Genomic DNA, 17,724 nt, shown 5'->3' with positions numbered 1-17,724 from the left:
AAGTCTGAGTATCGTTCCCTCTTTGCTTTTCCAGTTCTTTCTACATTTACGAAATAAAGCCTACGTGGACCTCTCTGTTTTTTTAAGTACTTTGATGGTGATTTTCATATGCACTCTGTATTAAGAATTAAAAATAAATCTTTGAGGTTTTCACAATAAATCAGTAACTAAAAATCAAACCTTGACTATTTTTGGCAGTGTCTATAGTGAAATGAAAGATTTACATGCACATTTAAATGTTTACACAACATAATCTTAGGATAGTTTGGTTTTTATATTGTAGCCCCACACTACCCATCAGTGGAATGTAGCTTGTCAATGGCATGCTAGGTAATATTTGTTAAAAAATTATACAGAAGGCCAGGCGGAGTGGCTCACGCCTGTAATCCCAGCACTTTGGGAGGCCGAGGTGGGCAGATCACGAGGTCAGGATTTCGAGACCAGCCTGACCAACATGGTGAAACTCCATCTCCACTGAAAATACAAAAATTAGTCAGGCGTGGTGGTGAGCGCCTGTAATCTCAGCTTCTCGGGAGGCTGAAGCAGGAGAATTGCTTGAACCCGGGAGGCAGAGGTTGTAGTGAGCCAAGATCATACCACTGCCTGGGCAACAGAGCAAGACTCCGTCTTGGGGAAAAAAAAATTATACGGAAGATCAACATTTTGGCAGATAGGTTAATCATCTCAAGGGAGATGGATTTTTTTAAGCCCCGTATTTAAAATAAGAGGTAGTATTTCTTCAGTGGCTGAAGAGTTAAGCCTAGCTTAGTGAATATCGTCAAATGGTCTGCAGTTGAGCAAGTGGTATCAGCCGTGGTTGGTGTCTGTCAGTTCGGTTTCCCTAGTCTTTGATGTAGTTGAAGGATTAACTGAGCCCCAAGATTTGGACCAGAAGTTTGCATTCTAGGATGGTTCCATCACTCAAAAATACTCCTTGTGCTATCCTTTTGTGGCTATACCTTTCATTCTTTCCTAACCACTGGTTACCGGTTTAATTTTGCTCCTTGGAGAATATCACATAAATGGAGTCCTTGCAGTGTATAACCTTTTGAGACTGACTTCTTTTACTCAGTGTAATGGTGTCTTTATGATGTTATCCCTGCTGTATCAATAGGCCATTCCATTGTATGGCGAAGTAGCATTCTGTGGTCTGGATGCACAACAGTTTATCCATCCATTCATTGAAGGACATTTAAGTGTTTCCAGTTTTAGTGATCCTGAATAGAATAAACATTTTCCTATAGGTCTGTTTGAACATAAGGTATCATTTCTCTAGGGTAAATATCTAGGAAGAAACAATTTTCAACTCATCTTTATCCTCTTTAGATTTCTTAGATGGAGATTTGGATGCAGAATAAACTATATTAATTTCAGTGCTGTCTTGTTTTACATTACACTTGTTTGGAAAGTCTTTGAACTGTGCTTACAGTTGTTAATAGTTGAATTGAAAATGACTTTGTAGAATCTTTGCTTTGTTGGTAGTGATTTCTTTTCCTCCCTTTTGGCCTTGCTACTCTACTCAGTCTGTGGACCTAAAGTGTTGGCGTCACCTGGAAGCTTGTTAGAAGTGGAGAATTCCAGGCCCCACCCTGAATCTGCTGAGTCAGAATCTGCTTTTCAACATGATTGCCACTGATGACTGGGCATTGAATTGGAGAAGTGCTGCTCTAGAGCTTCATGGGAGTGGAGAAGAGATGTCCTAAGGAAGCTGGCTTTGGTTCTGTTGGAAAGTGTGGTGCAGCATGTACCTTGCAGGCATCCTTCTGATTTCAAACACTCAGTAGTACAGAAATAATGGTATCAAACCAGCAAAAATCCTGAGATTTTGGTACTTTAAAATTCTGCAGTATGCTGGACGTCAGCATACTGAGTGCAATTGTCAGGCTTACAGTGAAAGTTGTAGTTTACGGTCATCTCTTGCTGTTCAGGTATTTGTGCTCCGGAAGATCTTTTTCCACTTGGAGGATTTATAGTAGAGTGTGCGCATTTGTAGTTGGTCTTTTTACATCAAAAGTACTGAAAAAGGCAAGAATATAAAATGATTGTGTCATTGGTTGGTTTTCATTTTTTTCTTGTGCATTTTCTAATAAAGTTCACTGTTACTTCTATTAAGAGTAAATATTTACATATTATAAATCAGGAGAATAAAGGAGCAAATATATTTTCTTCACATTGATAAAAAGTATTTAAATTAACCTTGCTCTCTGTAGGTACTTATTTTATGTCTAAGAGTGGGTCGCAGAGACTGATCGAGGTGAGAGGTGATTCTTTCACTAGGAACATGAGTGACACTTGGCAGTAAGAATTGTCCACAAAGAAATTACTTTTAATTTGGGCTGAGGTTAGGGAAAATTTTTGTAGGGAATACTGATATAATAAAATTTCAGATAAAAGCTGGTGTTAGTGTGAAGACATGACTAAAGAAAAAAAGTTTCTCCTTTTCAATAGTCTCAAAGCTAGTGATAAATTAACTCTAGACAGTGAGAATGATGTAAACAGGAGTGAGAAATGATGAAAAGACTTTGGAGGCTGCATCAGTACAACAGCAGCTCGTTCGGACTGCTTGTCTGTCAATGAAGGGAAGGTAGTTGGGGTCAGGAGTTACAAAATGTTAAGCCTTTAAGTTACAATAAACTCATAGAACTTTAGTGTTAGTTTAATTAATACATTGAACTTTGCTATGATCTGTGTTAAACTCAAAGCAATAAGTCCAGCAGGAATTTTTGGAATTTGTTTATTCTCTCAGAAGTGTAAGCAGCAATGATGTGTAGGACTTTGTCTATTAATTGCAAGCAAGAATTTGACCTTTCTTTTTTTTTTTTTTTTTGAACAGCAACTGTTAATGTTTAAGGTTATTTTCTCCTGGAGTCAGTTGAGGATTTCATGTGGCCTTTTAACAGGACATTTTGCAGTATTTTTTACATCGTAAATATAAATAAATATTTTAGCATTCTTTAATATTTAATTCAAAAGAATATGAACTTACTGTCTTCTTTTTGCCTTGTGTGTCTGCAATGTAGGGAGGTATGGAAACATTGGAACTTCAAAAGGACATCAAAGAAGAATCAGATGAAGAAGAAGAAGATGATGAAGAATCTGGACGATTACGTTTCAAAACTGAAAGGAAAGAAGGAACAATTATTAGGCTCTCAGATGTAACTAGAGAGAGAAGGAACATTCCAGAAACTTTGGGTAACTTTTTTGCCTGTCTCCCATCCTCCTTCACTCTCATTTCAACTTCCTCCATAGTATTGCTGTAATTAATCAAAGTAGGCAAAGAAGGTTGACTGGATAATTGTGGCTGCCATCCGGAGGGTGGCTGGACTGTGGAGTGAGTGCTGTTATGGTACTGTAAAACTCATTCTTTAAAATCATTGCTGTTTATGGATTTAAGATGCTTGAATAAAGTGTTTAAGATAATTTAAAAAAAAATTTTTTTTGAGTCTGTGGCCTAGAGCTGCTCTTGTACATACTATGTGGTTCCTGGCTGGTCTTGAAAAGGTGGCATGGGGATGGTAGCTATGGGGCCATGTTGACCCTTCCCAAGACCCTAATGTTGTCAGGGCGAATTCTGGACAAGACTGGTTTATATTTTGTACCTTTTAGTGTCTTCATAGCTGTCTTGTTTTTTTGTGTTTTCTGCAGTTCCTCTGTCTTTACTGAGACAAGCTGACTCGTTTGTAGAAATAATCGCTCTGAGCAAAGCTTGCTGTGTGAAAGGTCTACTAGACAGCTGCTGATTCACAAAGACTTTTAATAGTGACCCTACCCCTCATTATACAGTGTTTTTCAGTGTTCACTGCAAAGAATAAAGCAGTGATTCCAAATTTGAGTGAGCGTCAGAATCTCAGAGGACTTGTTAAAACACAGATTTTGGGACCTACTCCCAGCTTCTCTGATTGATTAGATATAGGGTAGAGCCCAAAAAAGTTGTATTTTTTTTGTTTTGTTTTTGAGACAGAGTCTCGCTGTGTTGCCCAAGCTGGAGTGTAGTGACACAATCTTGGCTCACGGCAACTTCCACCTCCCAGGTTCAAGTATCTTCTGCCTCAGCCTCCTGAGTAGCTGGGTCTACAGGTGCGCACCACCACACCTGGCTAGTTTTTGTATTTTTAGTAGAGATGGGGTTTCACTGTATTGTCCAGGCTGGTCTCAAACTCCTGACCTCATGATCCACCCACCTTGGCCTCCCTGAGTGCTGGGATTACAGGCGTGAGCCACCGTGCCTGGCCTAGAAAGTTGTATTTCTAATGAGTTACCAAGCAATGCTGCTCCTGCACTGGTGCTTCCAGAACCACTGGGATATTGTCCTTCTGAGGAGGAGGGCAGGCGGGCAGGAGGACACAGGGGCTCTGCCTGCCGTCTGGTCTTGGTCTAGATAAGAATCAAGACTTAACTTTCATGATTACTTTTATTACTTCTTAAAACCGTTATTCATAGTCGTTTTTTGTCCAAAACATGAGCCTGTATCTTTAAGTAGCAGATACGAATTCTGTGGAAGGACACTAAGCTCCAAAGATGCACAAGTTAGCAGTAGTCAACCAGTCTTATCTTAATTTACTAGGCAAGATTGTTCAGAGAGATTCTTCTAGAATCTTTATGTTCTCTCTTTGTGGTCTAGTTTACTGCTACTACATCTTGTGGCCCAAGATTTCTGTAGACTTTTTTCAAGTTATAGTATGAAGTTGCCAGTTAATCTGAAGCAGATTTTTTAATATAGCATCTTTAATTTCTAAGAAATAGAGTCTGGCATTGGCCTTAGGTGAAAGATGGAGCGAAGGTCTTAAAACAGAAGGATGGGAATAAACAAAACATGTCAACAGGAGGAATTGGTAATATCATAGAACAGTCTTACTTGAGCAGAGATGCGTCAGTCTTGGCTTGGGATGAGATGAATAAAGGAAAGCTCTCCATACCTGGCAGAATACTAAGGAATTCTAAGGGCAACCCACAGCCACCACCTGGAAGGCATAAGGCTTCCTGAACTGGGGAGGGATGGAGGAAGAGAGGGGTTAGTCATGGCTACTACTTCTTTTGTTGGGTCTTGTTATCTGGGCTGTGGCTTTGATTACATACATTTAAAACATGATGTGTAAAAGCTTAGTCACTGAGAACTCCCTAGGTAGCTACAAGTTCTAAGACTATTAATTCACTTACTAGACAACATTACAAATGGGGGCCTTTCCCCAACTCTGTAGTCCACTCCCTGTGGGGTAGCTGTGGATTTCATGGCTTGTCTTCCCTCTTCTGTAGCACCCTGCCCTGATTTGTGGTGCCTCTCTGCCTTTCCCACCTCCCTGGTTTCGTCGTCTCATCCCTGTTCATTGTGCCTCCACCTACCCACTAGTAACATCCTGGTTCTGCAGTGATGGCCAGCTTGCATGTGTGCTTAGTGTCTGTTTCAGTCCTGCATCTCCTTCTCAGGACTTTTTCCTCATTTTGTTCTTTCCAAAGTCATTTACAATTTCGTGTATTTAAATAACTTGTATTAAATCTGTTTTGCTTTTTAAGGCGTCTGGCAGCTTTATGTTCATGTAATCCTGGGACAAGAAGCTGGAAAGGTTGGTTTGTGGTGGACAAGTCCTCTCCTTTGAATTATGGGGGAAGAGCATGAGGTCCTTAGAGGCAGAGTAGCTATAAACATAAACAGCTTGATTAATGACCATTCTTGTAAATAATGGAAAACGCACTTAACTGCATTTGTGTAGAATGTGGTTGTTTGGCAAGATGATAGGGCGGGTGAAACCATAGTTAAAAGTACCTTTTCTGTTCCGTATTACTTAAGAAAGCTTGGTGCTTGGAAACATGAGTTTCAGATAATTGTAAAGTTAGGATTTTTCCCAACACAAAGGAGGATTTTTCTGTCCATCAAAAGATTGGTTTCCTAAAACAGTGAATTCTCTTGTTACCTTCAGCACCTCCCCCCAAACAAAAGATGAATTTTACATCTGAGGAAATATATATTGAAAAAGAGATAATGCCTCAATATTTGGTAAACTAAGACATTTGAATACATTTTTACACATCAGTTTATTTGTGTGCTCCTAGAGATCAAAATCAAAAAACCTGAACAGTCTCAGGTTCTGTGTGGAAATAATTACATTTATTTGATTCTGTAAAGCTGTTTGCCTGCTCTGTAATGGGATTAAAATATCTTGCTGCCAGAGTACTTGTTGTCTTATGAGATGTACTTTTTTTTCCCCACTGATATCATTGTTAGTATTGAGAACACTTCAGTCTTCAAAAGGGAGAATCAAATAATGCACTGGTATCCCCAGTTTCTTACTCTGAAACTTTACATGTGAAACGAGTTCTCTTCCAATCTAGGAGGGAGTTTTGGTTACTTTTAGTCTTTTTTCACATTCACATCTCTGTGAAAAACATTCGTACATATGACAGCCTCAGCAGTTAAGGAACAGTTTTATGCACAGTTGTTGATTGGTATTTTGAATGCAGATTGGATTAGAAGTAGAATTCTGGGCTTTCATCTAGGTTAAGATCTTAATTAACTAGCTTTTTTTGCTCAATCAGGATTGTGGAAATTAAACCTTACAGAAAAAGATTTGAATGACAGTGTTCTCAGTTTTCCCAAGGATGGTACAGAACTACATACTTAGGAAATAAATTAATTCATTACACACAAAGGATGTCGTAGGGTGTAAGTGCTTAACTCCCTCCTGGAGCTCAGTTGAGCAGGGTTACAGAGCAGACATGTGTAAGGAATGGTTCACTGTGAAAGTGCCAGTCGCCATTTCTGAAGACAGTGTCACTGACCAGTGTCCCCCAGTTGCCAGTCCTCCAAGTTGAGAGCTGTGTCTTCGTCTGGGAGGTGGCCCTTGGATTGCCTTAGAAAGCAATGTAAGCCATAAATGAAAGACTGCATTTATTTTAGTTAGGCATTATCTGTGAGTAGGCTTCCAGATTATTAAGTTTCATTGGCATGTGTTACATTTTAAGTTGTTTTTTATTGCTGTAGCCTAAAGAACCTGCTTGTACACCCACAAAATATTGTCTTGAAATAATAATAATTTCAGAGGATCTGTGGGAAAGAGATTTCTCTGTAGTAACAAACAGTTCAGAATTACTAATGCCAGCAGTAGTACTTAATGGTCCTTGTATTTGCAGGGCCTTTAAAATTTTCTTGATTCAGTTGTCTTTAAAAAAACTCAGATTATCTTTTGTTATTTTTCCAAACAAATTGTGTGTTCTATATGTATTTCAACTATTATAAAATTATTTGCATGCAAATACATTTTTCTTAACATTTTAGAAAGGGACAATACAGTGTAAAACTTTGTTACATTGAGGTATGTATCTCTTTAGAATCTAGACATAGTTCAGAAAACACTTAAAGGGAAATTAACATTTCAGTTGAAGTTACAAATGTAATTTCCATCCTGTCATATTTTGGTGACCTTTTGTGACAGCTTGTCTCAATTGGAGGAAAGCGTTTTTACTTGCTGATTAAAGATGTCATTTGAAACCATTTTATTACTGAGGAAAGTGAAATTAATCTTGACACTCAGAACCACTAGAAAAATAATTGCTGATTCACTGCATAAAATGTGTGTGTGAACTAATCATGTAGTCAAGATTAGAATAAAAGTCTATACTGGTTAAGAAGAGATTAAATTTTCTTTCAAATGGGGTCTAGTTTTCTTTGACGGGGAGAGGGGTACCATAGAAACAATTTCAAGAAAAATGTGGCTTAGAGATTTTGGAGGAGTTTGGAGATGACGATGGGATCCAAGGTAGAAGGTAGACTATGGTAATATTGAAAGCTTACCCTTGGCTGGGGAAGAAGGCAGGAGAAGGCATCTTGGTATACTCAGTGACATTTTTAGAAAATGTGGCGTAAGATCTGTTGTCCCAATTTAGCTAGTGTTGTAAAAGGACCATATGTGGCTAAATCATTTTCGTTCCCTTTAGGAATATAGAATAATGTGCCATCTGAAGTTTCTTGGGGCCAATGCCCATGTTTTCTGTATCCCTGAAGCATTTGGCAGAGCAGTGAGCAGCTGCTGGACACTCCACACGTGTTTGCATGAGCGTTTTCTCCTGTGACTTTGCTCTCACTTGATTTGGCTTCTCTATCAGTCTGCATGCATATAAGAAGGCTTCACAGTAAAGTTTTAAGAAAATAAATATGAAAAATTGAAATGATATGTATTAAATTGAGTTTTTTATTCTTTATGAAATCACCTTGACTTCAGAGTGAGTTCATTAATAGTTTTGTTTTTAAGTGAGAAGGACCAGGAATTTGTTTTCTTGCATCTGTGTGCCATCGTATGCTATTAATAATTCTACTGGCTTCAGTAAGAAAATCATACTGGTGTAGGACTGGTAGAGACAGCTTCTGACTGATGTCATACACCATCAGTAAAAGGTGTGACTGCAGGCCGGGCGTGGTGGCTCACGCTTGTAATCCTAGCACTTTGGGAGGCTGAGGCAGATGGATTGCCTGAGCTCGGTAGTTCGAGACCAGCCTGGGCAACATGGTGAAACCCTGTCTCTACTAAAATACAAAAAAGTTAGCCGGTGTGGGAGCGTGCACCTGTAGTCCCAGCTACTTGGGAGGCTGAAGCAGGAGAATCGCTTGAACCTGGGAGGTGGAGGTTGCAGTGAGCCGAGATCATGCCACTGCACTCTAGCCAGGGCAACAAAGCGAGACTGTGTCTCGGGGAAAAAAAAAAAAAAAAAAAAAAAGATGTGACTGCAAAATGCCTTCTAGTGTGAGGGCAGTGGTTAAATTTCACTTCAGCTTCTTTTTAGCCTCATGCAGCACATATCATTGGTCTCAAATGAAAATAATTTAAAATTGATTGGCAACACTTGCATTGTATCATAAAGGAAAGTCTGTTCTTATTTCTCAGACCTCACTGGTGGGTTGTGCATGTTGCTGGTTGTATCATCCTTGCCGCTGCTAGTCAGGTGTTTCCCGCAGGTGAAGCACATGCTGTTGCAGAGTTTCATTGTCACATCATTCTTTCCTGTTTTCTCCCTAGATCTCTAGTTTGGGCTCTCGGAAAGTAACTAACACATACACATCTTTTCACGTAGAACTTTCAGCAGAGGCCAAGGCAGCATTGCTTGAATTTGAAGAAAGGGAGCGACAGCATAAACAAGGACGCTACAGCTCCAGGCGGGGAGGACGGCGAGGAGGCCCGCTGATGTGTCGTGGTGTGGGGGACCAGAGAAGAGAGAGCACCGAGAGGGGCAGGATGAAGGACCACAGACCCGCGTTGCTTCCTACACAGCCTCCTGTCGTGGTAACTTCAGATTTTATTGTAGTAGCCCTAGAACTTTAGAACACATGGCAATAAGCTTTTGTGGGTATCCTATTATACATTTCTCTCTTCTTAGTCTGAAATGAAAGGTTAGTAGCAGGAGTAATGGCTGAAGTTTCTGCTTTATAGTCTCATGTGATGTTGCACACTCCAGTCATCCTGAATTAGAAATTCAGCACTCCAGTCATCTGGTAGTAGGAAATCATCCTGTACCACAAATACTTCCAGAGGAGGAATTAATGAGTGACCTGATGCCCCAAGATGACATAAGCTCCTGTGGCACCTTGCTCGCTAAAGCCTCTAGTGGGGTATTTCTGAGTGCATTGCATTTGAAAGATGGTATTACAGATAGAACTTAGGCAGAAGTTGTTTATTTTATAAAAATATTTTTACCTTTATACTGTTTACCATAGATTTTTCCTTAAATATCAGTTTCTCAGAATCATTACCATATCCTCCATACAAAGCTTTCATAGCCTATAGTTTAGGAATAAATCATGTACCTGTAATTTCAATTGGAATGTCCTTTGTGTTTCAGAGATGGCACATCTCAGAAACAAAGACAGGAATTGTTGATTTTTTTGTTCTTTTTTTTGTTTTTGATACAGAGTCTCCCTCTGCTGCCCAGGCTGGAGTGCAGTGGCATGATCTTGGCTTACTGCAACCTACACCTCCTGGTTCAAATGATTCTCCTGCCTCAGCCTCCTCCTTAGTAGCTGGGATTACAGGCGCTTACCACCACACCCAGTTAATTTTAAAAATATTTTTAGTAGAGACTGGGTTTCACCATGTTGGCCAGGCTGGTCTCAAACTCATGACCTCAAGTGATCCACCTGCCTCGGCCTCCCAGAGTGCTGGGATTATGGGCGTGAGCCACTGGGCCCAACCGATTCTTTCAGTTAAGCTTTAGGGATTGTATGGCTTTTTACTTACAAGTCAATCTTCAAGGAAAAATTTACTTAACACAAATATGTGTCCACTGTGTCTACCACATGCCCTTTTTACCACATGCCCTGAATTTAGAAAAAATGACATTTCACTTCTGTTGAAATGTTGTATTTCAGGAGCCATTCATTTGTGAAATGATAAAGTAGAAGAGATAATTTTTGTTTTAGCATGAGAATTCCAACTCTGATGTGTAAAGGGAGAGTAGGTAGGCGTACACAATTTGATGATACTAGGAACTGCTGTTTGCTTACACAGCTGTTTTGTTTTTGAGCATCTCTAACAGCAAAAAGGCTGAATTTACGGTTTGTCTTTTTTTCCCTTGGTTGCTCCCTGTCTCCGCCCCAAACCTCCGCTTGCCATATGTCGAATAGCCATTTTCATTATTCTGGCCTCTTTAGGGGGCCAGACAACTCCCACAGGAGACCAGTGTTTACGTAATTATGGCTTTGATCCTGGAGAAGTTGCCGAACTCTGTTTTCTTACCACAAAGAAGGAAAGAGCATGTATCTCTCACCTGCCTCCTTAGAGAGACTGAACTGAGATGGCGTTAATGCTTTTAAAAATGTCACGGACATTCAGTTGTCCTCAGTCCTGATGGTGACGTCGTATCTCTGGATTGTAATGTGACTGATTTGGACTGTTAGAGCCTACTGTGTACTAGGAGTAAACTAGACAGCTGCCCTAAGACTGACACAGCTTTGTAAGCGATAGTCTCATCTTTTTAATCAATGATGAGATCAGGGCTGTCTTATCCTCCACTCCAACTGCGTTCTCTTACATCATAAGCTTTCTCCACCCTGTTCACTCCCCTTCCCAGAACTATTTTGTCTCTTTGAGTCTTGACCCCCAAAGTTTTGGAAAGAAAATTTTTGGCTCATGTCTCTGCTTGTACCCATTTTCTGCTTGGTTGGCTCCTTGCTGCCTGGATTCCATTCTGTTCCCTGTCCTGAATCCTGAATGGTGCCCTCAGAGATGCCACCTGACCCCTTGTCCTGTTGGACCACACTGGGGACTTGGCCATCACACGTGGTCTCTTTGTCTTGAGCAGCTCTTTTTTGGGCATATGAGATTTTGGATGTACTCTCTTATCTAGAATGGTTTCTTCTTTCTCCCCTTTGACTTTTTTATTTTCAAACTAAACTTTTATTTTTAATTGCATATATTTATGAGGTACAACGCACTGTTACGGTATGTAAATGTTGTGGATGGATTATATCAAGCTAATTAACATTGGCATCCCCTTGAATACTTTCTGGTTTTTGGTATTGAGCATTTAAAATCTCTTTGAACAGTTTCAAAATACCCTTTTCTTTAATTGCGTTTTTCTTCAGGTTTTGTTCTTAGTCCTCCTTTTTCTCAGCGGTCTCCCCAGCACTGTTCCTCTTGCTGTTACCTAGTGTCTCTCGGTGAGTCTTAGTCTTTAGCCTAACCTCTTTCCAGCTCCATTTTCTCCGTCTCCGAACTGTCCCTGTACCTCTCCAAACACAGGTTTCATAGGCCCTGAATGTCACTTGTTTAATCAAACAAACATGATCTTTCCCTCAAAACTCTGTGGTCTTGAATTAATGACCATGCATTGTGGTCACTCTCAGTTCAATTAAAATTTAAGCCCTGGTGTCTGTTAGTGTGCTGTCTGTGGGATACAATGGTGAATAAGATAGACAAGATCCCCACTCTCATGGGCAGATGTGCACAGATGTGATGAGTTCAGGAGGGGAACATACTGCATATGGGAGCATGTGTGCTAGTGGATGTGAGCTGGTACCAGAATCTTCTGAAACATCTTCCCTGAGGAAGGATAGGTGGGCTAAGGCCATTCATAGATTGGTTTTAGAATATTCTACTCATTGTTCCTCTGAGATGTCTTCTTGCTCTTTGTCAGACTAGGGCTGTTCCTGTGCGTCAGCTGTCGCCATAGCCTATTAGATGGTCTCCTTCCATCTTCTTTGCCCTTGTTCATCTCACACTGCTGTGAATGATCATTTTCCTACCAAAGAGATCATTCATGATCCCTTGTTACACATGTTGTCTATGGCATAGTAATGGATCATTTACTTGGAATTCAAAAGCCCTCCAAAATTTGGCATCATCTCAGGGAAAATAGCTTGTTAAATTAGACAACTGAATTAGTTGTGGTCTACTGCTCATTAGCTGTGTGACCAGTTTGGTTAGTGATTAAAAGCAAAACCTGTGGAATCAGATGGCCTGAATTCCGGTTCCAGCTTTTCTGCTTTCCAACTACTTGATCTTGTAAAAGGAGGTCAATAAATAGGACCTACTTTATAGGACTGTGGGGAGCTAGGTCAGCTAACTTTCTCTACTGACCTTATGGTAGGAACTTAAAATGTGGGGAAGGTTCAGTCCACAGCAGCTGTTGCAGTTGTTGATTTCTTCCTCTCTAGTGACTGTTTGACAAAATAACCAGCCTCGAATCGAGATCTCTGACCACTTTGAGTGTGTAATTTTCATACCTTCTTTCCTGCCTTCTTTCCTGGTCTCCTGGTTTTACCAAGCAGGTGGGTCTGTACTGCTTCTGCTTCTTTCTGGGTATCTGTCCCTCACTCTGCCTTGCACCTCTCCCTCCTTCATCACCGAGTTCAGGTGCCACCCTCTCAGAGAAGCTCCCTCCCAGCCTCTCCTGGAGGCTCTTTGTAGCCCTGTCCTGTTCTCAGGCCTCAGTTCTGGAGCAGGGTAACTGGTGCGCATCTCCTGCCTTGCTTACCAGAGTTCCTGGAGGGGGATGCAGGACTGCTACAGGGAGGGCCGTGGCAGCTGCTCTTCTGTCCCTGGCACAGGGCTTTGCCCAGTGTGGGCAGTTCTTTTCCCTGAACTGAATTTTTCTTTTTTTCAAAATTCACACTGGGTGCTTTGGGGCTGTTTTCCTTCTTGCCTTGAGATTGACTCAATTGTGAGACTATAGCCCTCACTGTGAAGAAGTAGAGAAGCTTCTTTATCCTGCTGTTTTGATACAAATTGTTACTACAGACTTCTTACATTGTAACTTTACAAATGCAATCAGTGTAAATTTGTAACACATCAGCATTCTTTTAAATGTTGATTTCGGTGAACTTTTGTTTTTTTTTTTTTTTGTGATTTGTAGACTCATTCTCCAAGGTTAATTCCTCCTCCACAGCCCCAGGCTCCCCCTCCGCCGCCACCACCGCCTCAGCAGCAGCCGATCAGAAGCCTGTTCCAGCCGCAGCAGCTGCAGCCGCTGCTTCCGGTGCAGCACCCGCACCACCCATCCCCCCCTCAGGGAATGCACATGCCTCCCCAGCTAGAGACCCCAAGGATGATGATGACCCCGCCACCCGTGACTCCACAGCAGCCCAAGAACATACACATCAACCCGCACTTCAAAGGGACGGTGGTCACGCCTGTTCAAGGTCTGTGTTTCCTTTTACTGTTGTAAAGCATAGATGGCCCTAGCTTCCAGTGGTTTGACTTAGGATTTTTCCACTGATGCGTTTTCGACTTTGTGAGAGTGTGAAAGCAGTATGCATTCAGAGGAAATCATAGTTCGAATATTGAGATTTGATCTCTCCTGGGGTCGCAACAGGCATCCCAAAACTCGCTCGAAGCTGGGCAGGGGGTGCTGTGGTTCCCAGTCCCGATGATTTTGCCAGCTGTGGAATGATGTGAGTGTTCTGCCTAAGGTAGGTGAGGCTAAGCTATGATGTTCCATTGGTTGGGCATATTAAATGCATTTTGACTAAGGGTCTTTTCAACTAACGATAGCCTTATTGGGATGTAACCCCATCCTATATTGAGGAGCATCTGTTATGCTATAGATTACTGTACATCTGAAGGCATTTAGTTTATTGTACTGAAGCCGTCGCTATGGCAAAACGGTTTTCACATTCATATTTGTAAGGATGAGTTTTCCTTGGCTCTTCCCCATTCATTTAGATTTTAGCTTGATGGGTCAAGTATATTTCTTTAAAAATGTGTATCTCTTCTTGTATAATTGAGTGGAAAGTGCTGAGCTGTGACTCTTCATAAGTCTCCCGGTGAGGATGTTTGCAGTGGTGAGTGTCCCTCTTTGGTTCCAGGCAGCATGCCCCCCTTCAATTCCAGTGTCAGCTGGTGGAGAGGGGACACATCCATCTTTTAGTTGTTGTAATCAAATAAATGCAGATCTGATTATTACTGAAACATGTTCCTTAAGATAGGAAACTGTTTTCGAGCGGTTTATATGAAGCATTAACTTCATGTATCTGTGAACACACACCACACATTTATTGAGTTACTACTCTATTTTTGGCATTTGAGTTACATTGATGAACAAACCAGACAAAGCTTTCTTCAGCCATGATCTTGCTTTCTAGCAGTCTTATTATTGTTTATTACCAGTAAACATAAGTATTTTATGTGGCATGTTAGAAGATGAAAATGCAGTGAGAAATTGAGCAGGATGGGGGGAAGAGATGAGTTGTCTCTTAATAATAGGGTGATCAGGGTGAACTTCACTGAGCAGGAAAGAGTTGAGGGATATCCGTAAGTTAGTAATGTGGCTGTTTGGGGAAGAAGATTGCAGGCAGAGTGATCAGCAGGTATAAAGGGGCTTCCTCCAGGTGAGACCCTGTCTGCAAGTATAAAGGAACTGGTGAGAAGGAGGCGCAAGCCTGGCCGAGATGGGGCACGAACTTGAGGCCACTAGACTTTGACTGTGTTTTGCTAAAACAGAAGTTGGATGATAATTGGTGGGAGCCAATAGGCTTGAGAGAAAGTTTTTTATTCTAAGTTTTTTGAGACTGAGTCTGGCTCTGTCGCTTCAGGCTGGAGTGCAGTGGTCGATCTCAGCTCACTGCAAGCTCACCTGGTTCACTTATTCTTCTTCTGCCTCTACAGCCTCCCGAAAGTAGTTGGGATCCACAGGCTTCGGCCACTTCAGCTCGCTGTTTTTTTTGTTTTAGTGAGATCGGGTTTCACCGTGTTAGCCAGGATGGTCTCGATCTCCTGATTCTGATCCCACTGGCCCTCGGCTCTCAGTGTTGGGATTACAGGCTTGAGCCACTGCTCGGCCTATTCTAAGTTTTTAATTCATTGCACTTACAGAAAAGAGCTAGTTATTAGCTGAAAACACTTAATGATGTAAAGATGAGAGGAAAAACTTGTCTTGTCCAGGACCATGTGCCAGAGGTGGGCTTGCTGAGATGGAGGAGCAGGGAGTCCTCCACAGTTGGGGCAGATGGTGAAGCCTGAGCTCAGATGAGTGGGCAGGTGGAGAAGTCTTGTGTCAGTTCTTCCCTGGTGGCCTCAGTTTCCTCAGTAGGTAGCAAGGAGCTAGAGTGGGGAGGTAGGAGAGCGTGTTGAAGGTCTGAGGAAAGGAGCTATGGAGCATCTGCTCGTGCTTTGGAAGAGTGGATGTGCGCAGGGATGGGTGGGGCTGCGGAGCCCTTGAGGAGTGTGGATTTGAGGTGAGGGCAGTCAGCATGGTTGTGTGTCTCTGTCCAGCTGTACTCATCTGCACGCACTAGGTGTGGAATAGGCAGGCGGTTGGGTTTATGAGGGTCATGGTTTTCACAGAGTAGTAAAGGGGAGGCAGTGCTGGTAACGATGGGCTGTGGATCATAAGGTAGATGCCAGGGAGGAGAGGACACCAGGGTGGAGGCTGAGACGGTGAAAAGGAGGTCACTGGAGATCTTCGTAGAGTTGAACGATTGTTTGAATCAGGGTGCTGGAGGGAGTGAGATGGAAGGGTAGAATGGTCACCAAGACTGGAGGCAGAGGTGGCACGGATCTGAGGCAGGGCATGGCAAGGGCCATCTTTGTGTTTATTCAGACTGGAGCTGAACTCCCTGAGACATGACGGGCAGTGTGGTGCTGGGGGATGTCAGCTGGTGGCATGAGATGAAAGGTGGATCTGGAAGCAGCAGTGAGATCAAGAAGGAGCCCTTCTACCCCCAGACCTTTGGCAAGAAGCTGTGGGAGAACAGCTGCCGCTCAGAGGGGCCATGAGAGCGAGAAGGTGAAGGAACTCGGGGTGTTGTGGATGCTGCCGATGGCTGGGGAATTAGGGATTCCCAAGGGTGTGGGAGAGAAGTTTCAGAAGTGGAGAGTAGCCTAAGGTAGTAGTTCAAGTGCGGGGGATTGGCCAGTGACCTAGAGCCTGGGACCCTCCCATACGTGGGTCAGAAGTATTATGAAGTTGTCCTGTGGCCATGGAGCAGGGGACTGTGATGGTAACAGGCTGGCACAGAGTGAAAGGGAGGGGGGCGCCTCTTGACAGTGTCTGCGGGTCACCACCAGGCCACTGGGCATGGCAGATAAGCATAAGGCTTTAAAGTACAGTTAACTCCTAAGCCCTCCTGACCCCATCGCATGTCCCCGTGTGCCCACAAAGTTCTTCCCACCCTGGTTAGTATCACTCGTCCCCACATCCTCTTAGGTGGCCCTGAGCGTCGCTGACTGGCGTGGTGCCTGTGTCTCCCGCAGTAGCCGTTGAATGAATGGACACATGCATACTTGAATGGGGAAGGGTGGCTTTCCTTCAGGTAATCCTTTGCGTCTTCCCCATAGTGGTTGTCCTAAACCTGGCACTGCTGTCAGTCTAATTTGTTGGAATGATTTTGCTTATGTTAGTCTTTCTTGTGCATTTCCTTGTAAAATGCAGTGGAAAACTGGCAGTTGGTAATATGTACAGATTTTCTTTAGCTAGAATTATAGGGTGGTAAAGCTATCAGGAAGCCCCAAGATATCCTCTATGTATGAAAATGGTGTCCCCTGCAAAAGTTAGCAGCCTGACAAGTGTAGAATGCAGGCCTTGCACCCCAAAGCACACGTGTGATTTAGCAGCTACTCCAAGGTCAGCTTTCTGACAAAAGTTTTTCAACTCAGGACCAGCTAGCTTTTTCTCACCATGAAACCAGGAGCTTTAGTGCCACACATCCCTTATCTGTAATTTGCCTTTGACCTTCAGAGGTACACAGACACAGAAGAGAAGGACAGAATAGCCTTGCTAGGTAGATAGGCAACACTTTGGAAGCAGTTGTTTATTCTGTAATAAATGAATGAGCTTAGATAGAAATGCACAGTTCCTCTTGAGAGAGACCGAATATCAAGATGTCTCCTGTACGTAAAAGATACACAGATTAAACCTTTGATTCTCAGAGCCTTACATAGATGAAAGGTGCTTTTTCAAAAAGTTAACAATATATACACATCTTCTGATGGCACAAACTTCCTTTTTGAGGATGAAGAGTGTTCCATTATAATTTATTTAAAAACTATTTTGATGGAAATGTAACTTGTTTCCAGATTTTTAGTATTATAATGAATTGAAAACTTAGTCCATTAAATACATGGGACAAGTTATAAATATTAAACTTCAGATATTCAAGTTGAAGCTTCAACTGGACTGGTCTCTAACATCACACCTTCTAAATTCTTCTGTGCTCACAGTGGGCAGCCAGGGCCCGGTAGGTAGAGCCTGCAGACATATGCCTGGGCATTCCCACTGAGGTGGCTTCTCTTGGGTGGGCCAGGT

General features: G+C 42.2%; 1 protein-coding gene across 9 annotated transcripts in view; it reads left to right on the top strand.

Annotated features, from left to right (window-relative positions):
• Positions 1–17,724, top strand: part of RBM33 (RNA binding motif protein 33) — a 133,469-nt gene that overhangs the window by 49,424 nt on the left and 66,321 nt on the right. For 6 of the 9 annotated variants that reach the window (XM_009204291.3, XM_009204294.3, XM_009204289.3 and 3 more), the window contains 3 exons: positions 3,021–3,192; positions 9,061–9,269; positions 13,336–13,621. In XM_009204291.3, coding sequence (XP_009202555.1) covers positions 3,021–3,192; positions 9,061–9,269; positions 13,336–13,621 — 667 coding nt within the window. The remainder of the gene's footprint in view (positions 1–3,020; positions 3,193–9,060; positions 9,270–13,335; positions 13,622–17,724) is intronic. The other 3 variants (XM_009204292.3, XM_003896916.3, XM_009204290.3) reach the window with 1 other exon arrangement.

The sequence above is a fragment of the Papio anubis genome, chromosome 4 (assembly GCF_008728515.1).
Source record: "Papio anubis isolate 15944 chromosome 4, Panubis1.0, whole genome shotgun sequence".
Taxonomy (NCBI): domain Eukaryota; kingdom Metazoa; phylum Chordata; class Mammalia; order Primates; family Cercopithecidae; genus Papio; species Papio anubis.
This window is presented reverse-complemented; position numbering and strand designations above follow the sequence as displayed.